We start from the raw sequence: 26,149 nt of genomic DNA on the forward strand, positions 1-26,149 counted from the left end.
TAGGGCTGGAGAGAGACAGAGCACAAGCAATTTCCTCTTTCCAAGAGTGGGGCTGCTCCCAGGTTCAGGAAAGCGTGTCTGTTCTGTGAGCTCTTGCTCTGTGTGTGTGTGTGTGTGTGTGTGTGTGTTGTGTGTGTGTGTGTGTGTGCGCGCGCGCGCGGGGGGCGGGCACGGTGTCCCAGGAGGACAGAGTTTGCATTGATGAAAACCTTTCCCAGCCCTTTGATGCCTTTCTCACTGCCCTGAAGTTAGCCAGCCCAGTCTTCCGAGCGTCCTGCCCGCCGCTGTGCTCACTCCTGGCCAGGATGGCCTCCTGTCTGGCCCTGCGCATGGCGCTGCTGCTGGTCTCTGGGGTTCTGGCCCCTGCGGTGCTCACAGGTAAGGAGTGAAGGCCCCCATCTCTGCCACCACCAGCCTCCCAGGGCCGATAACCGGGGCCAGACTCTCCAACGTCCACTGGGGAGGAAGCCCCCTCACAGGAGACGGGACAGCCATTTGGGGTGATTCTGCGAAAAGCTCTTGTGAGACCGGCTGGCAGCGCTGTGTGGGATGGACGTCTCCGGAAATCGTTAGCGGCAGGGATAATGGCCTCTGAAGAGGGAGGATGACCTGGGGGCAGGCCCAGAGATGTTTTGATGTTGGGGGGACACAGGAATTGCTCTAGCACTTCAAAATCTGAAGTCTCCCAGGTCTGGGAGGCAGCCGGGGGCGCCAGGCATGGGGCAAGCAGCTGAGGGGCCCAAAGAACGCAGAGCCTTGCTGGTTACTTTTCAAAAGCTTCCCTGCTGATTTCTGTGATGTCCTTAGAGAATGAAGGCCCGGGTACTGTCCCCATCTAGGGAAAGGTTCCAGAGAGACAGAGAGAACACAAGGCCCAAGATCCCTCTGCCAAATGGCGTGGACCTCTGGGCTGAGATCAGAGTGGCCGGGTCTGGGGTCCCATGAGAGGGAGGCCTCCGGCAGGCTCCCAGGGGTCCTGTGTGGGGGAAGCGGGGGGTGGGGGGGAACCTAGCGCAGGCTGGCTTCAGAGCCTGAGAGACAAAGGGCGCAGACGAGTCCCAGGTGGTCTTTTCTCCCGCTGGCCAGAAGTTGGACCAAAGGGCAGCTGGCCTCTGTGTCACAGTTGCGGGTGTCCAGGTGCCTGCAGCCTGGGCCTTCTCAAGGGTGCCTGTGGGCCGGGTGACAGAAGTGGACCACAGTCATGAGAGCACAGGCTGAGGAGGGTTGCTGGGGGACGACAGGCCTGGGGAGACGCCCTTGGCCACCCCCTGGGAGGCCTGGGTGACAGCGAGGAGCCCTGGGGCTATTGGCTTCTCCCTCCACACCCAGGAAGGAGCTGGAGGCCGGGGTGTGCTCAGCCTCTCGGCACCTTCCCCTCATCTGTAGGATGGGGACACCGCCACGCTCTGCCTCACTCGAAGGGGCTGTGAGGCCTTGTGAGTTCAGATGTGTGGAGCTTTCAGGATGGGCCCCGCATTCAGGTAGCGCTCAGTGAACGTCAGGGGAATGCAGATTCCGTGGCCTCCTCCTGCAGCCTGGGAGGGTGCCGGCCTCCTTTGTGGTGGGAGAGGCGCCATCGAGCCATGCGGTGTCCCCAGGAGTGGGGGGAGGGACCTAAAGGGGACGGTGGTGTCTTCCCTGGCTTGGATCCTGGGGCTGTGATCTTTGTGGCCCCCCTCACCAGGATGACGCTGCTTCTCCAACCTGGTGGTCCGTGTGGGCAGAGGGGGAGGCCCTGGCTCCTGGCTGCTGGGCCGGGGGGCACTGCCTGTGCTCCGGCCCAGGTTCCGGCTCCTGTGTGGCTGACCCTCCTCACCCAGGCTGCCGGCCAGAGTAACCGGGCCAGACTGTCCCTAATCACTGTGGGCTGGTGGGCTTTCTCTGCCACCACAGGATGCCTTGGGGACAGCCAGGACCTCACCTGGCCTCACCACCCCACTTTCCTCCATGTGTCCTACCAGGAGCAGGCAGGCCCCCAGGCAGGGGCCGGGGTCTCTGGGGCTCTGGCTGCTGTTCTTGCCATTTTGAGGGGAGGGGCGTTTGGGAGGCTCTCAGTACCCAGCCCTGGGCTGGGAGCTCTGAGCAGGTGTGTACCCCGGCCCTCTGCTCTGTGGGCTGGGGTCCTGTGGCAGACAGGAAGGGAAGGAGCAGCCTCGTGGGCTAAGGCCCAGGCCCCATCCGAGGCAAAGGCCCTCCCCGTCGGGGCCTGTGGCCTCAGCTCCTGAGGTGGGAGCAGGCTGGGCTTAGTGGGCCGAAGGCCAGGGCAGGGATGAAAAGGCCCTTCATGGCCCACACAAAGAGTGTCTGTGAGTGGCGGCGCCTAGCCTCAGGGCCCTGTGGTCAGAACAAACTTATTTACTGAAAGGCAGGGCGGCTGGGGCCAGTGTGGCTGGGAGAGAGCCCGTGGTGCCCAGGCCTGTGGCAGTGCCACCAGACCCCTGCTTCCCTGGGTCAGAGTGCCTAGTCATACCACAGAACTAATTCCGATCAATGGAGTCTGGGCCTTATTACCGCCCAGGCAGATGGAACTTTCTCAGGGTCCTCCGTGGCCCCACCCCTTTGCCACCCTCACTTCTGTCCCCCTGGCCTGTTCACTGCTCGCCCAGCATGCCATGAGTTCCGTCCTCCACACCTTCGCTCCCGCCCCATCTCTGCCCTCCCAGACAGGACTCCTGCTAGGAAACTGACTGCTCTGCTCTGGACTTCCCAAAAGGATAGATTTGGGGGAGGATGGGAATTACCTTTCAGCTGTGCTTTCCCTTCTTACTGGAGTAAATTCTAGAAACAGATGAGGATAAGAAATGCCTCGGCCCCTCCCCGGCAGTGGCACCCTTTTTCCTGGTGGCTCGGTGGCTGAGTACAGGCTGTCATCATGAACACGTGTGTCTGCCACTTGGGCACCAGCCTAGGTTGGCAGGAAGCTGGTGGCCCCTGGGGCCCTGGCTGCTTGGGTGCACATAGGTCCTGGGCCAGCTGTGAGGGATTCCTGTGACAGGACGGCCAGCGGCTGCAGACACATAGCAACTGGGCCTGTGTCCAGAGTGCCCCAGGCCAGGGGCAGCAGCTGAAGATGCTGATGTTCGCAGTTACCTCCTTGTGGAAGATGCTTGACCGCATAGCCTGAACCCCCACCTCACAGGCCAGGAAGGTGGAGTTGGGACATGAAGTCCAGCTGCTGGGGCCCCAGGGTGAGAGCCTGAGGGAGCAAGGACAGGCCCCAGCCCTCCCGATTAGAAAGCTTCACGGCCTGGCTGGCAGGAGGGGGCTGTGTACAGTGGGAGGAGGCTGGGGCAGGTGTGTCTGGTGCTGGGGGCAGCAGACAGAGGCTGGGACACGGGAGACAGACGGGGACAGGGCTGGAGTGGAGCTCCCCACTGCCCTGCTCAGAGGGCACCCTCAAGGGTGGCGGCTCACCACTGCTGGGCTGGCCCTGGGACTGAGCCCTGCCACTCCTCGTCCTGAGCTCAGGGGTGATTCCCACAGATGCCACCAGCGTCAGCTGAGCCTGGTACCCAGCAGCCCTGTAGCGGCCTCTAGATGCAGGGAGGTGCCTGCCTGTCGGTCTGCCTCGGGTATGTCATTTGTCCATTTCTCTGGGGAGACAGGTAGTCGGTAAGCCTAGATCCTGGCGCCTGCCAGGCGGTGGGCACACTCAGGCCTTTTTCCTGCCCAGCCCCCAGAAGCCTGAGGCAAGCACACCTGGGAGGCCTGGGGCCTTCCATGGAGGCTGCGAGGCTGCAGACGCCTGCCTCTCAGGCTGAGACATGGGAGGCCTGGCTGGGTCACCACCCCTTCCTCTCAGGGTGGGCTTCAAGGTTGGCGGGAGGCTGACAGACACCAGTGCCACAGTCCTTGGGCCCCTCGGGAGGGAAGCCTCCCCCAGGTGAGGGCCAATGGGCCTTCCATCCCCGGGTCCTCCTGCCAGAGGTCTTTTCTGGAAAGGGGTTCTGCCTTGGGCCAGACCTGGGGAATGTGGTAGGTCAGCTGAAAGGTCAGCAAGCCGAGTCTCAGAGCCGAGGCTGGCAACCGAGAGGCCCAGGAAGCCAGGTCCTGCTAACATTTTATTGTGGAAAGATTTTAGGTTTACAGAAAAGTTGCACACATAATCCAATCAACTCCAGGGGGCCATCTAGCTAGTCTTGCCAACTGCCAGCATTTTGCCACATTGCTGAATCCTCTTTCTATCTGAACGCTGAGTTATTTGAGAGTAAGTTGCAGGAGTCATGCTCCTTTGCCCCTAAATTCATCCGAAGAACAAGGACATTCTCTTACACATCAGAGTCAGCTATGAAAGCCAGGAAATGAGTACTGAAGGCGTCCTAAGCCACACCCTGTTCAAACTTCACCAACAGACCCCAGCGTCTCCAATCACAGGCCCGTTCCTCCCCGTCCAGGAACACACCTTGCACTGAGCTGTCTCCCTAGTCTCTGATCTGGAACCTTCAGCCTTTCTTTGATTTTCCTGACTGTGACATTTGGGAAGGCCCAGTTATTCTGACTGATGCTGAGTCTGGGTGGGCTGATGTTTCTGCGAGTTTGCCCTAGATGGACACAGTTGGCCGGAAAACCCTGGAAGGACCTGTGTCTTCTTGAGCATCCTCCTCTCTGGGTGCTGGCGAGCCTAGGAGGAGGGCATGTGTCTGGCTTGACTCTGTGCCCATGCCCCAGCGCTCAGCGATGGAACCCGCAGGGACAAAAGGTACCCTAGGGTTGCAGGCTGGCCTGTGTGACCTGTCGGCACAACGGCAGCCTCCTGCCCAGTTTCTGGGCAGCACAACCGCTCCTGCAACTGTCCAAGTCTTCACCTGCAGTGCTCACCACCGCGGCATCTGACTTCCCCAAACCTTGGTTTTCTTGTCTCTGAAATGGAGATAGATGCAGTTCCCACACCAGAGTAGCTGGAGTCAAAGAGAGATGTCGGGACACCCCCAGCTCATCCTAGGGATCTGCTTGAGGGTCGGGTGTCTGGATCACAGTCTCTATCCTAGTTGAGATGAGGGCACGAGGCCTGCCACTGTGGCTCATACCTGTAATCCCAGCACTTTGGGAGGCCAACGAGGGCAGATCACCCGAGGTCAGGAGTTCAAAACCAGCCTGGCCAACATGGCAAAACCCCATCTCTAGTAAAAATACAAAATTAGCCAGGCACGGTGGCAAGCGCCTGTAATCCCAGCTACTTGAGAGGCTGAAGCAAGAGAATTATTTGAGTCCCACAGGTGGAGGTCACAGTGAGCTGAGATTGCGCCACTGCACTCCAACCTGGGCCACAGAGCAAGACCCCATCTCAAAAAAAAAAAAAAAAAAAAAAAGCAACAACAAAAAAACCACAAAATGCTGAGAGATTAGGGCATGGGCAGGCCCTGCCCTGCTAACACTGTGATGTCCGCTGGTCTGGCTGGGCTGGAGAGGCCAAGAGCCAGCCAACCAGCCCCATCTTGAGCTTTCCAGTGTTTCTGGGGCCTCCTGTCTGGTTGTCCGGGAAGAATGGCCCAGGGCTGGGGTGGTGGGAGGGGGAGGACAACTGGGGTGGGCTGGCTGGTGAGGGCACAGGGCCCTGTTACCATGCAGGTGTCTCAGCCTGTGCTTTCTGTGGGACCTGAGAATGTCTCCTTCCTGCTCTCTGGTCCCTGGGTACCCTAAATTTTGCTAACTCCCAACCCTATGGGCAGAGAAGGGCTTTGGGGGGGCACCTCCCTTACACTGACCAGGCACTCCTGCCCACCCACCAGCCCTGCTCTTCAGGAGGCACCAACACACTGGCTTCAGCTTCTTAGGCTACAGAGGCCCCGGCTGGGCCTGTGCCCTGTGGGCCCCACACCTGGTGCAGGGTGGGGCCAAGGCAGGGAAGCGGAGTGCCTGTGCCCCTAGGGTTCCCCATGGGCCTCTCCTCCCACTCCCTGCAGCAGTGGAGCCCCCATGGATAGCAGCCTCTTCCCAGGATGAAGGCTGCTGTGTCGTCTGCCCTGTGGGGAGGGAACCCTCACAAGTGTCACTTCACCCAGGCCCACACAGCCCTGCAGTTCAGCTGAATAGGCCAAGCCCCTGCCCAGGATTTCAGGGCTTGGGCCCATGTTCCCTGCCTCTGCTGCCAGCCTAGCGTTCTCATGGCCTTCTGAGGCCCTTATTCCCTCTTCTGGGGCAGCCTGGCCCCAGAAGCCACTGTGGGGTGACAGGCATGCGGTCTCCTGGTTTTGGGAGGCGATTTCGAAGCTGCCTTGCCTGGGAAATGAGAGGGCCAGTGCAGCGCTGGGCCCAGACCTCTCACACAGCGCCACATGCAACTTGCTTAACCTAGAGGTGGGGGTCACGTCCTGTCGGCCCTGTCACCTGGGGCCCGAACGCCTCTCCTTGGCCTTGCAGATGAGGGTCCGCAGGAGCCTGTGCCCACGCTGTGGAACGAGCCCGCCGAGCTGCCGTCGGGAGAAGGCCCTGTGGAGAGCACCAGCCCCGGCCGGGAGCCCGTGGACACCGGTCCCCCAGCCCCCACCGCCGCGCCAGGACCCGAGGACAGCACCGCGCAGGAGCGGCTGGACCAGAGCGGCGGTACAGGCGGGGCAGGGGCGGGTAAGAAGGAGGGGCGGGAGCGCGGGGAGGAGGGCCGGCCGGGGCGGGGGCCGGCGAGTGACACGGTCCTCCGTCCTCCGCAGGGTCGCTGGGGCCCGGCGCCATCGCGGCCATCGTGATCGCCGCCCTGCTGGCCACCTGCGTGGTGCTGGCGCTCGTGGTCGTCGCGCTGAGAAAGTTTTCCGCCTCCTGAAGCCAATAAAGGGGCCGCGCCCGGCCGCGGCGCGAATCGGCTGCACTCCCGGCGCGCCCGTGTGTCCGCGCGTGCAGGTGTGCCAGAGCGTGAGGGCGCAGGCGAGCGCGCAGGTCGGGGTGCGCGCGCGCGGGGTAGTGAGGGCAGGCGTCGTGCACGCGCGTGGGGCGGCGAGGGTGGTCGTCGTGAGCGCGCGCGGGGCCAGCGGTGCGCCCTCACTCCCCGCAGGGGCTCGCGTGAGCGTGAGCGCACGGCCAGTTGGAGCACGGGTGCGTGCGGCGTGCACGTGAGCGCGCGCAGGACCGCACCGCTCGGCATCCGCGTGCACCACGGCTGGAGTGCCGCGTGAGCGCGCGGTGCGCGTGCACCGGGGCCGCCAGGGTGACCGAGCTGGTGTGCGGCCGGCGCTCTAAGCCCGGTCGGGTGCACGGTCACGGCCGGGGCCACGGGCGGCCAGTTCTCTCAGCGCCGCCTCCCCTGCTTGGGCCCGGGCCGTGGCGCTCGCTGCGCTCACCGCGCTCCCCAAGGCCTGGCCTCCATTCCGCTCCGCTGAGGTCCAGAACGTTCCGTGAGGAGGGAAGCGCGAGAGTTGGAAAGGCCGACGGAGACCCCGAGGCCTGCGGCTCCCTGAGGCCGGGCTGGGGGAGGGCGGCGGCGTCGGCGCTTCCAGCCAGAGGCGCGTTATTTTGGGGGACGTCTTGTGACTCTGGGCCCCACAGCAAGGGCCCCACCCGCGGGCTCAGACCCGCAGCCCCAGGCCCTCCGGGAACCCCGCTGCCCAGGGAGCCCCGGGAGCGGGATGAGTCGACGGCAGACTCCAGGCGCTGCCCGCCCTGCTTCCCACGCTCACCCCCGGGCCTGGCTGGGCCGAGCCGGCAGCCGCCACGCCGAGGGTTCGTCTGTTCAGGGAGAGAAAACGGCTTTCCCAGGTCCACTCACCCCACTTCACCCGCAGAGCGTGGGGGAGGAGTGAATGAGGAACCGCCTGGCCCACGGTCCCCACCTCGAAAGCATTTAGAGATGTGAACTTTGATCCTGTGATCATTTAACCTTCAGCTTAGCAGGGAAGTGGGAACTTGGTCCCCACCCCAGTCCCCCGGGCCCCGGGACAGTTTGGAAGCCAGCAGACCCCTTGAGGGCAGCTTAATGCATCTGGAGATTCCAGAGTGGGATGCTGCTGGAGGGCAAGCTGCTCCTCTCTTTTAAAAAACTATTTTCTCCAGCAGCTATTTTGGCCTCTTTGGCGTGACTGAGCTCCCCATGGCACCATTTTCTGCCATGACTTTTCCCTCTGGACACTCGAGGAGCCCAGGCGGTGTCCAGGCATCTCTCACACACTGGGGCATGGGGCCAAGACCTCAGCCGAGTCTTTGTTAACAGTTTCCGACTCCACTGGTCTCCCCAAAACACACCTCTAAACGATTCTGCTTATAAAGGAGTGCTATGAAATGGGCCTATTTTCCTAATCGGTTAACTTGTTTCATCTCACATAACTTCGAGTAACCAAAGCCATCATTACAGCAGATGATCCAACTCAACTGCATCACAAAGCACAGGGACCAATGGCCACCCACTCCTTCCCGACCCTCCCCTCCAGGGATCAGAGATGGCCCCCTCTTTCCCCACTCTGCAATCACTTCCCCACCAAGGGGTGCATCACGAGCCTGTCACGGGGACCAGGGGGCACTCCCTCGCTGGTGGAACCAGTGTCACACCTGTGCATCCCTGATTCTCAGAGGCTCTGAGGTCTCAGGACTGCCAAGCACCCTGCTGTGGCCTGTGGGAAGACACTACAGAGTCCACTGGATCTAAATCAAAGGCCTGTTCCGGCGAGCAGGGAAACGGTCCTGGCAGAGAGCGTGGTCCTGGACACACAGGACCCCTCAACACGCTGGGACGGAGCTGGGGCAAGGGGAGGGGCTGCAGCTCTGGGTAACGGAAGGTGTGAAGGGCCTAAGGCCTGTGTCTGGGTCGTGCAGAAGTCCCAGCCCCACGCCTGTGCTTAGATCCCCTGTAGGGCCCCCACCAGGGACACCTCACGGCCTCCGTGGCCTTCCCAAGCTATGTCCTCACTGCCACTGCAGCAGAGGGGCATCCGCAGCTCCCCCAAACAGTCCCTTCTGTTTCTGGAGTCTACAAGTGTAGCCCAAATCCACTCCCATGCTGAGGTGAAGCCCAACTGCTCCCCGCTGCTCTGGAAACCTCCTCAAGCCCCTCCTTTCGGAGAAGCCTCCACTGGCCTTGAAGGGGTGCTCCTCTCTCCCTGCCTGGAACCAAACACCGCCTTCCTTTGTGTACCAGGGCAATAAAGAGTAGACCTTCATCTCCTTTATTTTATATATGATGCTTCTTTTAATGCAGCCAAAAGTGATATTTGCTTTTCTCAGAACCATAATCGATACAAGATGCAGTGGCCAATTCATTCCTTAAAACACCTGGGCTCCTTAAGGGACCAGAAGACACAAGTTACATCCAGCCATCAGGGAGTCAGAGGCGGGAGGGGTCCCCAGCCAAGCTCTGGCAGGCCTGTGTGGAGCAGGGCCTGACCGTGCAGCCAGAGGCTGGCAGAGGCCCGGGGAGGGGTGGACAGAGGCGGCTGGGCTCTCAGTCCTGTGAACCAGAGACCAAGGGCTGCTCATCAAGCTCCGTCAGGCAAGGGCGGCCCCACCTGTGCCCGGTGGATTCTAACTGCTTCCAAGGTAGAGGAGGACGCGTGCAGGAGATCATGTCAATTGTCACCTTCTGCCTGCCTCCCACAGGGACACTCTGGGTTGGCAGCCTCTTCCAGACCCTGGGGCCAGGGGCTGGGGAGGCCCTGGAGTGTGCCCACTCCCTTCTACCCCCTCAGAGGCACGAGGGGGGTGGCGTAATACTGCTGAAACCTTCTTGATTACAAATGCATCAGGAGAGGCGTGGGCACCCTTTATCCGGTTTTCGAGCAAGGGTCCAAGACACGTGAGCACTCACTGTGTCGGCAGGGATGAAGCCCGGGCACCCGAAGCCAGATCGTGCCACCTGGGGAGGCGCTGGCCTGTGCTTCCCAGAGCCCCCCACCTTCTGTCGGGGTCGCCTGCAGGCCCTGCCCCCTGAGCGGGGGTCATTGCCGATTCCGGCTGCCCAGCTTCCTGCGGTCCTTGTTCTGACTGCGCTGAGGGTCATCCATCTTGTGGACACGGAAGCATTCCTTGAGATTCTGGGACCGGATCTTGGGATTCAAGATCTCTTCTGTCATGGAGCTGGGGAACCAGCCTCTCTCCTGGTCGTGTAGACGCTCGCCAAAGATCCACCCTGTGCAGGGAGGGGAGGGAGGGAGGGTCAGGCGCTCCTGCAGGGCAGGGGCTGCACAGAGGCTCCTTTCCAGCCCAGCCCCCATCTGTGTGTGGGACACTAGGGGGTCCAGCTGGCCTTTCCTGAAAGGCAGGGGCTCTGCACACCTCTGCCGAGACTGGATTCACCTCCATAAGCTGGGAGGTACGTGGGCACCTGCGCAGAACGAGGCCTGCTCCGTCCCACGCAGTTCCACGTTGACTTGGAACCCACTCTGGGACCCTCAGCAATTCTATGCTACCCTACCGAGCCCAGGAGACCCCAAGGGCCGCTCCAAAAAGCTGGAGGTGCTCAAGGGGCCGGTGGGGGTGGCAGCTGAGCACGCGGGTGGCCGCCTGGACGTGTCATCCACCTCTTGTTGGGCAGATCCTCCCAGGTGTGGCCTCCCGACGGCCGGCATGGTCAGCGGAGAGGGCCCATCGCAAACTGGCAGTGCCAGGAGTCGCAGCGTCACCTGGCTTCTCCCTGCCGTTTCTCCACCCCTCCCCTTCTCTGGAGACCTCCAGGTCTTTGCTCAGAGCCTGCAGCTGACCTGTAGTGTGTCCCAACCTGGGGGCTAAACGGCCTGGGGCGTGCCCTCTGCAGGTCTCATTTGGGAGGGGAGTAGGCCAGTTATATTCTGTGGGAAGAGGGCATGAGAGCCCCTGGGCCTTTGGGGGCTCAAAAGAGGGACTGCCTGGAGGAGGCCTCCCCCGGAGGTCACAGCCTGAGGCCTTCTACCGGGACCTGGCAGGAGAGGAGCTGGGAAGGAAAATGCTGCGGCTCACTCTGGGGATTTGGATCAGGAGCAATTACTGTAGAAACAGGGATGTGATTTGAAAAAGGAAAGGGGGCCTGTGTTCAATTCTGTGGGGCTGGGAGGAACTCCACTGGGTTCTGATGACACCAGCAGGGGCAGCCAGGAGCTGGGGGCGGCTTCCTGGCCCACATGGGGTACCGAGCCTGGGGGTCACAGGCTTACCTGGAAGCTTGCTGCAAATACAGAGCTGGGGCGGGGTCATGTCAGGGTTAGGATGTTCCTGGTTGTCCTCCCTCCCCCTGTGTTGGGGGTTCTGAGGCCAGGGCCAGGGGAAGGGGACACGGAGCCACCACTTGGGCTAAGCCCACTGTGAAGGAGGAACAGTGGGGCCTCCCAGCTCTAGGGAAGGACAGGGGAGGTACTAAAAATGATTCCTCCTCTCGGCCGAGGAAAGGCCAATGAAGCCAGGACGGGAGGTGTCCAAGCGGAACATCGCAGGGAGCGAGAGACAAGGCGGGGTGCCACCCCACCTGCCCATCAGCCAGCAGTGGCATCCCCTTCTCCACCTCCCCCTCATCCCTTGCCCGGCAGGGCTCCATGCGGCACCCCTGGGGGCTCCAAGGGGAGGTCCCGGCCTCACCATCATCAGTCTTGTCCAGGATGTTGAGGATGTCCGCGAGCTCCAGCGTCAGCTCGTCTGGCTGCTGAGCCACGTACGGGTGCACGCATTGGACCTGGGGGCAGTCTGAGGGACAAGAGGCACAGGCACGTCCCCACCACTGCGCCACCCACCTGCCTGCTCCACTAAGCCCGTGGCTGATCCCTGCCTAGAATGGGAAAACTCCCACAGCAACTGAATAAGGCTCGTCTGAGGAAGAGGAGGGTTTGTTTCCAGAGAAAACATTATTAACATAGCCAGGAGTTCTGGGAAGAAACACATGAAAACAGGCTGTGAGGTGGCCTTTGTTTAAACTTCAGAAGGAACTTTTGTAGCTGAAACTACAGGCATGCACCACCACGCCCGGCTAATGTTTGTATTTTTAGTAGAGATGGGGTTTCGCCATGTTGGCCAGGCTAGTCTCAAGCTCCTGACCTCAGGTGATCCACCCACTTCGCCCTCCCAAAGTTCTGGGATTACAGGCGTGAGCCACTGCGCCTGGCATTTTTGTATTTAATAAGCTTTTTGGGCACCTGGCAACCCTAAAATAGCACTGGAGTTTGGTCCAAATTCCTCCTGGTGACTTTGTGGCACCTGTCACTTAAGGCCCGTCTAATATTCGTACAACGTGGGCATGTCAGGTTCCTGGCTAGTACTGTTTCCACTGGAAGCAGTGCCTGGGGGCCCATGCGGGCCTCCGTGACGGCCCGCTCAGGGAGAGCTCCCTCCAAGCAAGCGCACGCGTGCAGGCGGCAGCAGGCAGGGCCGGCCCAAGCACACATGGCGGCCCCTTACCCACGGGTGACTTACCAAGCAGCCGGGATGTGAATGAAACAAACTTGGTCCTCCTGTTGGGGGCCAGTGAGGTCATCCAGCGCTTCATCTCACTCCTGGCACAGGGAAGAGGACAGTGCCCCAACTGCAGAGCAACAGCGGCCCCCAAGATGTGCGCCAGGCTTCCCAGCTAGCTGCCCCTCGGATCCGCAGCCACTGTCCCGAGCACCGCTTGAGCCCACCCCAGGGACGGCTCGGGAGAGCCACAGAAATGGACTGGTCCAGGGTCTGACACACACAGGAACCCACAGAGGGACAAGGGAGTGCCCCCATGATGTTCCCGTGTGAGGCTTTCCAAAGTCAGGCCGTGAGGGTGAGCCCGAAAGGTAACGGCCCCCACCAGGTAATGCACAAGAGCACACTCTTTGGCCACAGCCACGCCACCGAAGCCACAGTTTCTCATCCCCACGGGTCCTGCCCTGGTCCATGTTAGCTGCAGCCTCAGGTCTGGGCAGGGGAGGCTATCTGGTGAGTTGTGGGTGAGGGGCAGCTTCGGGCCCGCAGCAGGAGAGTGGAGCCTCAGCTCAGCAGGCCCCGAGGGAGTTCCAGGCTCAGGGCCTGCAGAGCGTCTCTCCCCACACTTAGCTTGCTTGTCCCTCTTGGGGGGCCTAGGCCTGCCGGGCAGGGGTCCCAGCTGTTCAGAGAGGTGAAGAGATGAGCTCAAGGCCACACAGCAAGTGGGCAGGCAGGGGGAGGAGGATGGTAGTTCCCTACTCAGCCTGACTGGGGATTCTAAAACAGCCCATCCAAAAAGAGGGACTCACCCGGAATCTGAAGCCCCAAGGGAAAACACACACACACACACACACACACGCACGCACGCACGCACGCACGCACGCATACATGCACACGCAGGTACACGCACCCACGAAACTGCAGCCACCCCCAGAGGCCTCACAGAAAGCACTGCTGCAGGGTCTGGATGGGAAGGACGGCCAGGTCAGCCCCACGAGGGGCGTGCGTGGTGCCTTGTTCCACCTGGAGACAGACCTATGAGCATCAAGGCCACACCGAAAGGTGCCACCACCGGGCATGCGACGGCGAGACACTCACTGAGAGGTCGCCTTTAGCATGTAGGTGGCCTCCCGGTCGTCTGCGTTCTCCAGCAGCCGCAGGATGAACACGTTGGCCAGCGTCTGGCCCTGGTCCTCCAGCTCCTCCACGCGCAGCAGGCCCCGAGGGGCTGAGTCAAATACCTGGTACTTGTCTCTGGAGATCAGGGAGAAGGGCAGGTGTGTCAGCCCCAAGGAGGCTGTGGGAGTCCCAGGAGAGCCCCACTTGGCAGGCCAGCGAGCCTGGCTCCACAGCGCTGGCCAATCTTCACTTCCTTCCGAAGCTCCCACCTGAACGCCTGTCTCCCACACCCCAAAAGGGTGACCCATCCCAGGTGCTGACAATGGACAGCACCACGGTCCTGCCAACGCTGACGACCCCACCATGGCTGCCCTGCTGAGCGCTCACTATGTATCAGACGCTGGACCCTTCACAGCCCTAGGAGTAAAACCCCTGATTTACAGGAGGGGAAACTGAGGCTTAGGGAAGTGAAACCACCTTGGCTAAAGGCCCAAACCTGGGCCACAGCAGAGCAGACCTTTAAACGTGACCCAAAAGCCCAAGCTCTGTCCCGATCCCCGCTACACCCAGGCCATAATCAGACCCAACGCCCAACACGTTCCTCTGCCCAGCAGAGCACCTGTCACCCTGGGCCCTGACTCACCCTGGAATCTGCCGGCAGATCACCAGCAGGTCGTTGAACAGGAAGAGGTAAATTTCGTGGAAGAGCTTCTTGGTCCGCAGGGTCCGGGAGGTCTTGGGGCCCGACATCTGCTGCAGCTCACCCTGCTTCAGCAGCCAGCGGGAGTGGGAGATGATGGGCACGGACTGTGGCGGAGAGAGGGCATCAGGCGGGCCGTGCCCATAATGTTCCTCTCCAGGACACGCCCCCGGTGCTGCATCTGTCACATTCCCTGACGCCTGCCCAGGGCCCCGACACATGAGGCACAAGTGGGGGGAATGGCGGAGTTCTGGATGGATGCAGAGAGATGGCGGGGCTGTGTGTGTGTGAATGTGCACTCCTGTGGGCATGAGTGTGTTTTGCATGTGCTTTTGTGCATGTGGATTTGTGTCTCTGTGTGTGGACTGTGTTCTGTGCACCCCCATGTGAGCTTCAAGTGTGTGTGCGTGTGTGCACCGCTGTTGACGTGTGTGTGTGTGCACTGCTGTGTGGACACCGTGTGTGCCTGTGGGTGTGGCGGCTGGTATCTGCCATCATTGCCCCCACCAAGCTCTGCCTGTTGGATGCAGAATCAGAGAAGGGGCTGAGTTCACAGTGGAGAGGAAAGAATGGGACTCATGGGGTAAGGAGGCCAGGCCTGCAGCTGAACAGTCACTCGGCGGATGATAAGGCTCAGGGCAGGCACTTGGCACCCGGCGACATGGGATGCCCAGAAGACGACCTTTGCCTCCTTGAGTGGAGCTCAGCTCCCAAACCAAGCCTGACCTTAGGGACCCTCTGTGGGCACAGTGTGCTGATGTGCCCAAGTTCCCAGAAACTCTGGCCGCAGGGGCCCTGAGGAGCTCACGAGTCCCTGAAGTTTTCTGTAACGTTTCAGGGAGGTTGGTAACTGCCAGAGCCTCCTGGTTTGAGAATCCCTGGAGTAGCCCCCACCACACCCTCCATGTAAACTGACTGCTCAAGGCCATGCAGCCGGCAGGTGAGAGCGGGATCCACACCCCTCGTCCCTCTGGCTGCACACCAGCCCCACACTCCCGTCTCTCAGGAGACAGGTCTGGGCCACCATGATGGTGTTTGATGCCTGGCAGCAGGCAGGGTGGCTTCAGCTGGGGAGGTCAGGGGGCCAGGGAGACCTAAGCGTGGCCAGTGACCAAGGACCTAAGCAAGGCCAGCCAGGCCCAGTGATCTACGCCGCTAGGGCGGGGCTCGGGGCACAGGCTCACACCAGTCTCTCCGGTTCACCTTGATCTTGAACTCCATCTTCTTCTGAATGCTGATCATCTGCTCCGTGCGGCTCATTTTCCTGACACCCTCGTTGCACGCCTTCACCACCTGGGACAAGAAGGAGGGCACATCAGGCCACCACAGCCAACTGTCCCAGCCCCTTCCTTCTGTTGGCTCAGGCTCCAGAAAGGGCTGAGTGGCCACTGTGACCAGGCACTGTGCCCACAGCTGAGGCCGGCCGGCCAGTCTCTGTTGGGCTGGAGCTCCTCTTTCTAGTGCCTCGTGGGACAAAGGCGAGTGGGAAAACCTGTTAGTCCCAGTGGAGAAAGTTGCCTTGCCCTTGGTAGGAAGCAAACTCCAGAAAACACATGCATGAGGCATCCCTCCTCCTCTGCAGGCGGGAAGGACCAGCAAGGCTCCGGGCTGTTCTCCCCACACCCTCCTGGGAGGCAGCCCAGGCACCAAGGGACCTAATAATTCCACACTTCCTGGGACTCCTGAGGACTCGTTCTGAAGAAAGAAAACTCCATACTGACACACAGGGCCTGGCACGGGGCCAGGCTCGCCACAGGCTCTCAGTCAGGGCACATCAATGAGCACCATGCCCAGAGACGCGTGAGCAGGGAGCTCCCTGCAGTGTTGTCTAGAATGAGAAACATGATCATCAGCCCCAACGGCCATCAACGTATTTGACTAAAATAATTATGATCTACGCATATATGCAAGAACAGAAATCCAGGAGTGAGGCAGGGACGCCACATGCACTCGAATGCGGAGCAAAGCTGCTTCTGAGCCACAAGCCCTTAGAATACAGTGGTGTGTGTGCTGTGTGTGCCGTGTTTATGCAGCATGTGCTGTGTGTGCAGTGTCGTGTGTGCTGTGCATATGTGCAATGTGTGTGTGTACTGTGTACACATGTGCAGTGTGTACTGCCTGTGATATGTATGTGCCACGTGTGTGCTATGTGTAAGCATGTGCTATGTGTATGTGCAGTGTGTACTGTGTATGATAGGTATGGGCCGTGTATGTGCTGTGTGTACTGTGTGTGATGTGTATGCTATATTTGCAGTGTGTACTGTGTGTGACATGTACAGTGTGTACTGTGTATGTGCCGCGTGTACTGTGTGTGATAAGCATGCACTGTGTGTATGTGCAGTGTGCACTGTGTGTGATATGTGTGGGCCGTGGATGTGCAGCGTGTGCCCTGTGAGTGTGCTGTGCAGGTGTGTGAGCACAGGGTCTGTTTGGGACAAGCTGCAGCATGTCAGCAGGGAGGGTGAGGTGGCTGGAGAAGTTTACTGTTTTCTTTTTATTTACTAGGATTTTCTGAGTTTTCTGGTATTGAATATAATTATTTTATAAATCAAAGAAAAAATAAACCTTTATTTTTAAAAAGCAAGCTATTAGAAACAAGAGTGTACTTTTCATTATAAGGAAAATGAAGATGAAAGCAGAAAATAACTTAAAACAATAGAGAATGTACCCCTAGCCCAGGGCTGACCTCCCAGAGACCCTTCTGGGGCACATGGGCCCCACACAGGCCATGGTGGCCGCTGTCTGGTAGGGGCTGGAATGAATTCACATCTGGTAAGCAAAAGGGAAATTGTATTTCCAGAAGTGGGCGTGGCCCCTATAGACGCTGCCCACCTCACAGGCCATGATGCTCCCGGCTGCCCCGCTTGAGGCTCGGGCCTTCCCCACTAGGCACAGCGTGTAACTGCCAGAGGAACTGTGGTAGCTAACTGGTCTGGGAAGGGACAGGGGAAGAGGCCTGAGGTGGGAACCAACTGCATTAGGGTAGGAAGTCCTCATGTCTCCATGTGGCTGAGAATGGCCATCAGATGCCCACCGAGAGTGATATTCTTTTTACTAGAGTGACAAAGAAGTGGAATAGGCATCCCTCGCCTTGCTCTCCATCATGATGGCGTCACTGGCTCAATGGAGGTTCCCCAGCACAGCTGCCAAAAGTTGGCTCTTAGCTCCAGCTGAGGCCAGGAACCAAATGCAGCAGAGCTCCTGAGGACTGAAACAGACTCGATGGCCCTTCCTGCAAAACCCCTGCCCTGCTCCAAACCTCAGGAGGAGCCATCTCTCTCTGAGGATCAGATGATCCAGAGAAAGGGTCCTTGCACTCTTGGGCAGTGCCAGTGAATCCTCTCCCGGAGATGCAAAGGGGCGGCTGATGAGAGGAATCAGTGCCTGTGCATGACCACAGAGCTCCACACTGGTGAAGTGTCCTGAGGGCCATGTTGCTGTCCCCACATCCATGCCAGCCACAGTAACAGACAGAGGGCGGGCACGTAAGGCTGGAACGGGGAAGCAGGGTGAAGCAGGCTCTACCCAAGCCACACCTGATGCTTTTTTTAAGCTCCAGTGACTCTTCTGGATTGCAAAAGCAAATTTTTTTTTAATCTTTTTATTTTTTTGGAGACAGAGTCTTTCTCTGTTGCCCAGGCTGGAGTGCAGTGGCGCAATCTTGGCTCACTTCAACCTCCGCCTCCCAGGTTCAAACGATTCTCCTACCTCAGCCTCCCAAGTAGCTGGGATTACAGGCATACACCACCATGCCCAGCTAATTTTTGTATTTTCTTGGTACAGGTGGGGTTTCACCATGTTGGCCAGGCTGGTCTTGAACTCCTGACCTCAAGTGACCCGCCTGCCTTGGCCTCCCAAAGTGTTGCGATTATAGGCGTGAGCCACTGCACCTGGCCTACAAAAGCGAATTTTAAAATGAATTTGCATTTTCTAAAAAGACACACGGATATGGGGAGCAGGGCCGGGAAGGTGCGCCTGGATGAGGAAAGCAGTGGATTGGGACGCTGCACAAGAGGAGGCCAGACTCACCATTTCCAGCTCCTTGTGGGCGTCCAAGGCAGTGCACTCCCGCTCCGAGCTCTCTTCTACCCTCTTCAGGATGTTCTGCGCACAGGGAAAGGCTGCGTTAGCTTTCGTCTTTTCTGACCTCTCCTCCCATTTCCCACCTTGACCGTGGCAACCTCCCTATTGCACCAGTTGAGTCCCTTGCTGCAGTGCGCGCGCACACACACATACACATAATGCATACTTCGAGCACACTGTATACACATGCACACTGCACACACATGCACACACATGCATACATGCACGCAAGCACACACATGTATGTACACCTGCATGCCCACACACTTATACACATGCATGCATACATACGTGCACACACACACAGCCTCCATCTGATAAATGGAGGGCAAGAGAGCCCACAGGTGAGGCATCCAGCGGTGAGGACCGTTGTGCTCAGTCAGGGTCAGCTCCGTCCCCAAGGGGAGCTAAATGCTTATGGGACAGGGGTAGGGGGACCACGGGCTTCCCTCTCCTCCCTGGGACCGTCTTTTGGCCCCAGGGCTTTGCTAACTTTGGTTTTATCCGTGAGAGTGTAAGAAAGAGTCTTTTCTCCAATTGTTCAATTTGCTTCAATTAACAAAAATTCATGCCCATACTGCTTTCACCTGTAAGTTACTATCTTGGCATTGCTTTATAAACTCTACCTGGTTTCCTCCTAGCAATCCTTGTTGTGCTCATGTTTTCTGACTGGCTTTTGTCCTGTAAGTAGGCTGGGTGCATCTGAGCACCAACAACCTGTCCTCCCAGCTGCCAGGTGCCATGGTGGCACCAGGTGCCACCCCTGACAGCAGCCCAGGCCTATCTTGTGGTCACCTGCCTGCCTCTGCCTAGCAGCCAAGCCAGAGACCTTTGAGACTCACAGCCATCTCCCTGCTTCTTCCTCCCTGTATGTGGTCACCACACTTGTCACTAACTGTCCTCCTACTTCCAAATCCCTGCTCAACAGCACAGTCCAGGTGCCATCTTTTCTCCCAGGAATAAAAGCTGCATCTGACCAAGTGGCACTGTGGCCTTGAATGCAGGGCAGTATGGGTCCCTTAGCCTGTGCGTGCTCCCCCATGCCAGCTTCCTCAGTGTGTCCCCAGCATGCTACCTGATATGGGGACTAGCCGTTCTCTCTGGAATGGCCCCCAACCCACCACCCTTTTCTCTGGGCCCTTCCCTGAGCGCCCACCCTATCCCATCCCCATTCCACTATTTCCTAATCACCCCATTTCTATCAGTTTAATTAATTAATTAATTAATTTATTTATTAAGATGGGGTTTCACCGTATTGGTCAGGCTGGTCTCGAACTCCCGACCTCAGGTGATCCGCCCACCTCAGCCTCCCGAAGTGCTGGGGTTTCAGGTGTGAGCCACTGCGCCCAGCTTCCAATTGGTTTTAATCTTATTGTTGGTTTTCATCTTATAGAAGCTAAGATTTTAATATCTCCATATATGTACTTTTCCTATAAAATGTCCTCAAATTTTTTTTCTCTGCATAATTAGGAAATGTTACTGTCTTTTGCTTCACTTTTTCCAAGTTGGAAGGGTATTTCCCATGGAACTGCGTTCATCACGGTGTCTTCTGGTGTAGGGTCGCGTCCCGGCTGTGCCCTCATGTTGGTATCTCCCGTTTGCCCTGGGCTGGGGCTTCTTCCCGCACCTGCTTCCTTGGCCTCATGCTCCCAGGCCCTTTCCTCCCGGGTCGGGCCTCCCCTCTGCAATTCTGCCCCTTCTGGAGCAGCTGCCCCTAGGTCTTTGGCCTCTCACCTGTCTGACCTCTGACCTCTGCTAACTGTGGCTCCCAGGTCCCCCTCAGCTCACGCCCCTCAGGGCCACAGCTATACTCCACACCGTCCACTGCATCGACCCAGCTGCCAAAGGCTCCCTCTGCCCAGGGCATCAGTAGACAGGGCCCCAGTACCTGTTAGGCAGAGGGGGTCTCCGTCCTGCCTCCCTCTTCCGGAAGCCCCATCCTCCCCAGGCTCCCAAGGCTCTAGCTCTGTGGGTTTCCTCCTCCCTCACAGTCGTTCCTTCCAAGTCCTGGCTGTGTCCCTGAGTTTGGTCTCAGGCCCTTTCTCTCTCCTTCCTTGGTGGCCTCTTTGATTAAATGCCACCTTGATGCCAACGGCACCTGCCCGACCTCTCCCTTTAACTCTGATCCCTGATACTGAACGGTCCAAAGTCCCCTCAAACTCAGCTCATCCTGCCCTGAACCCTGAGCCCTCCCCGCCCCAAGTCCTCCCCGGCTCAGCCACAGCCGCGCACCCCCAGATTGCTCAAGGTAAAAGCCGAGGAGTCACTCTCGCTTCTTCTTTCTCAGCAAGTCGCTGATTTCAATTCCCCGACATCCCCGCCGGGCCCCCACTTCCTGACCCAGCCCCAGTGGCCGTGGAACTCCTTCCCCATTTCCGTCACCCTCCGGAGCAGCCAGGGCCAGCTCCTAAAAGTGGGTCCAATCAGGGGACTCCCGCCACATTGAGGACAGGGCCTAATGTCTTCCCTGCACCTCAGGCCCCGGTCCTGCCTCTGTCTCCATCCCCACACCCACTCCTGTCCCCATCACGTTCCTGAGCTCGCTGCTGGTCTTTCTGCCGGTGAACCTTGCAGTCCCAGGGCCTTGCACCAGTGGTTCCCTCGGCTGAGAACGCTCTTTCCTCCACCCACCCCCACCAGCTCCTCCTGTCAGCCAGGTCTCAGCTTACATGTCACTCATCTTTCCTGACCTACCCCAACCCCTGCAACTGGCAGTGGCCGGCCAGCCAGCCACCCCTGTGGTGCCGGCCCATTTCACTGTCCCCACAGGCTTCCTGGCTGTGTGTGGGTCGCTCTCTCCCCTCTGCGTGGGGCTCCCTGGAAGCAGGGGCTGTATCCTCACTGCCCAGAAACGTGCTTGGTGCACATGGGAGGAGCTTAGTTAGTATCTGTTGAACTGATAGACCTAGAAAGCTGACAGGGTCCTGGAATGAGCACGGGAAAGGCTGGGAGCCCCACCTGTGGGTCGGGGGAGGAGGCTGTACCTGGACCAGCAGCTTGAGGCGCGTGATCCTCTGGAAAGGCAGGATGAGGAAGGAGGAGAAGGGCAGCCCCTTGCACTTGGGGTCGAGCTCTAGCTGCGCGATCAGCTCCCGAAAAGCCGCCTTCTCCTGGCTGGGGACACACACATGTGGAGTAGGTCTCTGGGCTGCAGGAGGCATGAACTGGGGACCCCTCCTCCCCATCCACAAACTCCTGGGATCCAGACGACCCACGGGCACGGGAAACACATTGATTTCTTTTGGGCAAAAGGAAAACAGACTTTTCACATACAAGTGAAATCACAGTAGTGGCTCCACGTGCCTGGCCTTGAAGACTCAGCACAGCCTGTTGTGTGGGGGAGACATACAATGAGATGATTTTACCCAGTGGGAAGCTGTGGCAAGGTAAACCGGCAAACCCGCGTAGTGACAGGAACGGGCAGCAGGCTGGGGACGCCTCCAGGACAGCCTGTGCCATTTCTGACAGGTGGGCTTAGCAGTGGGCCAGGCCACAGTGCTGACGCTGACCCCATGCAAGTCGGCAGGAACCCGCGCCCTGCCTGTCACTCAGTGTCTGCGCTCACGTGGCAGGGCGGGCTCTCGGGCGCTGTGATTGGTTCCTGTCCTGCTGCATGCTGGCCTTCTCAATGTTTATCCTCAAAACTAGCATCCTGATTCCCTCCAATTCCAATTTCCCTACACCAACTGTTAAAACGTCCAAATGCCCAAAGACCCAAGCTTGAAACCTGCACCATGAGCCCCATGGCTTAGTGGAAAGGCCAGTGGAGTGCGATGTGCAGACGCCATGACTGGAAAAGTCCCTCGGCGCTTCTGCGGGGAGCCAACACGACCTCCCTGGCTGACCCCAGTCGCTGAAGCAGGGAACCTCAGTGCAGAGGGTTCCGAAGAGGCACACTGGCTGGAAAATTACCTTGTCAACTAAACCTCAGAGAAGGTTTACAGAATGGGCAGATCAGCAATAAATGCCCAGGCGCTGCTGGATGGGCCCCACCGAGACTCCTTCCCACCTGTCACTGCCCTTGTCACTAGTGCAAACCCAGTCTCTGATGTCCTGGGCTTTGAATTGGCCACTTGACCTCACGCTTCCTTTTCTAACTGCATGGAGCTCTGCTCGGCCACTGGATCCAGGTCCAGTGGGTGCTGTGCTGATTCTCTTGGGGTCTGGCTGGGCTCATATTTCTCTAGTGACACCAGAACCCCCTAGAACATGCTGGATTGGGATACTGTCACCAGCCTGGCTGACTCCTGTGGCCCACGTGGACCTTGGGAACGCAGAGGTGAAGGACCATGAGGCGCACTGTGTAAGGAGCTTGGGCCAGCACTGGTGTGGCTGCCCTGGGTGCTGATTCCCTGGCCGGGCACACTCACAGCAGCTGCTTGTAGGTCCGCTCCTGGTAGGTCTGGTTGCTGACGTAGGTGATGTAGACGGAGAAGTGGTCGGCTGCGTAACGGTACACGATGTCGCACACGTCGGAGATGACGATGTTCTCCTCCATCCGGTGCTCCAGCTCCAGGAGAAACCTATGAGAGGCAACGGCTTGGGTGGAGGGTGCCCGGGCAGGAGGGTGCTGGGGTAGGGTCAGCAGTTGTCTCGCCAAGGGCAGCGTGCAGGCCTGGCTTAGATACACCGGTGTGCACGGCGAGTATACGGGCTGACAAGATCCGTCGGCGGGGCACCGAGCACGGGCGGTGTATTTGGTCATCTTGAAGAATGACTGTGTTTTCACGGGGCTGAGGCACTGGTAGCACCGAGACCTTATCTTTCAGCTATGTGCTGATGTGTTTGAGGATAAAATAGATGACCCTGGGGATCTGCTTCAGAAAGATCCCCCGGAGGGCAGGGACTGGCCCCTGGGCTGACCTTTGCTGACGCTGGTGACCAGGGCACATGGGCGTCTACCTGTGCATGTTTGGAATTTTCCATAGTAAAATACAAATACATACATAAGTCAGAGGTGCTGCAGCAGGGCCGGGCGTAGTGGCTCATGCCTGTAATCCTAACACTTTGGGAGGCTGAGGCGGGTGGACCACTTGAGCTCAGGAGTTCGAGACCAGCCTGGCCAACATGGTGAAACCCTGTCTCTACTAAAAATACAAAAATTAGCTGGGCGTGGTGGCAGGTGTCTGTAGTCCCAACTGCTCAGGAGGCTGAGACAGGAGAATAGCTTGAACCCGGGAGGTGGAGGTTGCAGTGACCAAGATCGCACCATGGCACTCCAGCCTGGGCAACAAGAGCGAAACTCCGTCTCAAAAAAAAAAAAGTGCCAAGGCAGAAGCCCAGGGGTCTCACAGGCCATTCTGGCCCCAGTCAGCCATCACCTCCCAAATCCACCAGACGGGGCTGCCACGAGGAGGTGGGGGGCTGCAAATGGAAGGGTGGGTGTGAGTGCGACGGAGGGACCCACTTGAAGGCGCACAGAGAGCGAGCCACTTCCAGGGTGCCACATGTGACGCTGATCAGATCCCCACTGCTTGGAGCCGGGCTGCGATGGGGTCTGCCTGGGTTTCCGTCTGAACACCAGGCACTGTCCGAGCTGAGCCCCATGTGGCTTCTGACTGCAAAAGTCCAGGGCCTGCCCTGGGGAGGGCAAGGGCTCTTTCACCCTGGTCACACGGCCAGGTTCATTTCCTTTCACAGGACTCAATGAACAGACTTCTGTCTCCTCTTCCTCCGCTGCAGCTCAGCCCGGGCTTCGCCCAGTCCCCATTCCCGTGGCCGTTTCCACCAGCCATGGCAAACGCACTCAGGAGGCGAGGACGTGGGAACCCGGGACTGCACCCTGCACAAGGCCTGGGGCCCTGCACGCGCCAGGCTTGGGCTTTCTGCTAGGACAAAGAGCAGTTTACATGGACACCCTCAGTCCCTAACACAAGACTCCCGTGGACCTGCCTGGTTTCAACCTGTCCAGCCACAGGTTTGATGCATGAGAGGGCTGGACTCATCATCAGTCTAACCTGGGGCCGGCAGGATGCTCAGTGCAGAGCTTCTCGGGGTCACAGGTGCTTCTGGGAAGGGACGCAGGAGGCCGTGACCGGCCACCCTGCCAGGAGGGGCAGTGAGATTTGGATTTTGGTCTCCATTTATTTATATTTTATTATGGAAAATTCCAAACATCTGGAAGTAGAGAAGCCAGTGTCAAGCACTTGTGCCTTGGGCATGCAGAAGGGCCCTGAGGGAGGTGGCTGTCCCCCGTCCTCACCGCTCACTGACGGCCAGCACATCCAGGACGTTGGAGAAGAGGATGTGCGCCTCGGACGGGTGCAGGATCTTCCTCATCCGCTCGTTCTCCATGAAGTGGGACACAAGCAGGTTCAGGCTCTTATAGTAGGATGCCTCGGAAGTCACCAGCTCGAACATGGCCTGCGGCAGGGAGATACCACGGTTACTTCCCAAAGCTGGCCTTCCACGAAGGCGCTAGCCTCATGCTGAGACAGAGAGGAGCAGAGAGAGGCTCTGCAGGGAGCTGAAGGGGAAAAACACCTGCTGCTGGGGCCTGGGATGCCACTGCAGGAGCAGCTGGTAACACCTAAGGCTGGGGATGGCAGTGACGCCACTCTTCCCAGGGGGCACACTGCCCCTCAGGTGACCGGGCATGGAGGCTACTCTCTGTGAGAGAACACTTACCATACCGACAACTGGAGACAGCCTGAGAACCAAAATATGAAACAAGGCAAAAGCAAGAGAGGGCAGGCTGGGCACGGTGGCTCACGTCTGTAATCCCAGCACTTTGGGAGGCCAAGGTGGGTGGATCACTTGAGGTCAGGAGTTCGAGACCAGCCTGGCCAACATGGTAAAACCCTGTCTCTACTAAAAATACAAAAATTAGCTGGGCGTGGTGGCGCATGCCTATAATCTCAGCTGCTTGGGAAGCTGAGGCAGGAGAATCACTTGAAACCGGGAGGCAGAGGTTGCAGTGAGCCGAGATCAGGCCACTGCACTCCAGCCTAGGTGACAGAGTGAGACTCCATCTGAAAAAAGAAAAAGGTCAGTCACACAACTGAGCCCGCACAGCTGCCAGCGGTAGGTCGGCCCATGCACCGGGTGTGGCAGTGGGTGTGAAAGTTAGCAGGCGGGAGGAATCCCATTCCTCCATGTCCAGATGTCCAGAAAAGAAACGGGCCGAAGCGTCAAGCGCGGGCATCACAGGGTGGAATCTGGCGGGATGTTTACACTTTTTACCTTTTGAATCGCCTGAAAATTTTAACAATGAACATGTATCATGGTCTGATTTTATAATGGAACCAATAAGGCAATTTTCATTTTGAAAGATAGAAAGAAATCCATCACATGATCAGTGTTCCGGAGGTGCCTTTATTCGATGTCGTGATTATTACTGATTACTGAGCGTCTGAATAGCTGACCTAGGAACTAACAGCAGCTGTGTGTCTCACCGTGCATTCCGCAAAAGCAGGCGGCAGATCCCGGCTCACCTTCTTCCCTTGTTTACAAATAAACCCAATGACCCACCTTCCTCTTCCCTGTCACCCTCTGATATTCCCCAACTTAGGGCAGGTTCAGGTCCCACAGCCACTTCCCAGAAGGGACAGCATAGTGGGTTGAGCTGTGGCCCCACAGAAGCTGCATGCTAATCCCAGTACCTGTGAATGGGACCTTATTTGGGAAAAGGGTCTGTGCAGACATAATTGAGTCAGGGAGTTCAACATAAGTTCAACCTGGGTTAGGGTGGGCCCTAAACCACGACAGGTGTCTTTATAAAGAGGCTGAGGGAGATGTGACAATGTGCCACAGACACACAGAGAAGGCGCGGGCAGAGATAGGACTGCTGCAGCCACCAGCATCTGGAATTGGCCGGAAGGATCCTCCGCAGAGCTGTCGGAGGGAGCACTGCCTGCCCAGGCTGTGGGAGAATCGATTCCTGTCATCCTCTGCCACCGGTTTCTGGTAATTTGTTTTGGCCACAGAGGAGGGATGGAAATACAGAGCAGTGAGGAGCCCAGGGTGGGGGTGAGGATG

General features: G+C 58.6%; 2 protein-coding genes across 3 annotated transcripts in view; one reads left to right on the forward strand and one right to left on the reverse strand.

The window, feature by feature from the left end:
• Window positions 1-253: 253 nt before the first annotated feature.
• On the forward strand, window positions 254-6,802 carry SNORC (secondary ossification center associated regulator of chondrocyte maturation). 2 transcript variants are annotated; one of them, XM_017537676.2, is made up of 3 exons: window positions 254-378; window positions 6,361-6,543; window positions 6,648-6,802. In XM_017537676.2, the coding sequence occupies exons 1-3, from the start codon at window positions 306-308 to the stop codon at window positions 6,755-6,757; spliced, it is 366 nt and encodes a 121-aa protein (XP_017393165.1). In that variant the 5' UTR covers window positions 254-305; the 3' UTR covers window positions 6,758-6,802. The 2 variants fall into 2 exon arrangements, with proteins under 2 accessions (XP_017393165.1, XP_037597707.1); XM_037741779.1 differs by lacking the exon at window positions 254-378 and having other exon boundaries at window positions 6,001-6,543.
• Window positions 6,803-9,070: 2,268 nt separating this feature from the next.
• Window positions 9,071-26,149, reverse strand: part of NGEF (neuronal guanine nucleotide exchange factor) — a 46,060-nt gene continuing 28,981 nt past the window's right edge. The window contains exons 4-13 of the mRNA XM_017537674.2: window positions 24,375-24,535; window positions 22,543-22,695; window positions 21,157-21,286; window positions 18,119-18,193; window positions 15,293-15,382; window positions 14,033-14,196; window positions 13,369-13,524; window positions 12,292-12,371; window positions 11,464-11,568; window positions 9,071-10,045 (exon numbers count right to left, since the gene is read on the reverse strand). Of these exons, the coding sequence (XP_017393163.1) occupies window positions 9,855-10,045; window positions 11,464-11,568; window positions 12,292-12,371; window positions 13,369-13,524; window positions 14,033-14,196; window positions 15,293-15,382; window positions 18,119-18,193; window positions 21,157-21,286; window positions 22,543-22,695; window positions 24,375-24,535 (1,305 nt within the window). The 3' untranslated portion in view covers window positions 9,071-9,854. The remainder of the gene's footprint in view (window positions 10,046-11,463; window positions 11,569-12,291; window positions 12,372-13,368; window positions 13,525-14,032; window positions 14,197-15,292; window positions 15,383-18,118; window positions 18,194-21,156; window positions 21,287-22,542; window positions 22,696-24,374; window positions 24,536-26,149) is intronic.

The sequence above is a fragment of the Cebus imitator genome, unplaced genomic scaffold (genome assembly GCF_001604975.1).
Source record: "Cebus imitator isolate Cc_AM_T3 unplaced genomic scaffold, Cebus_imitator-1.0 Scaffold106, whole genome shotgun sequence".
NCBI lineage: Eukaryota > Metazoa > Chordata > Mammalia > Primates > Cebidae > Cebus > Cebus imitator.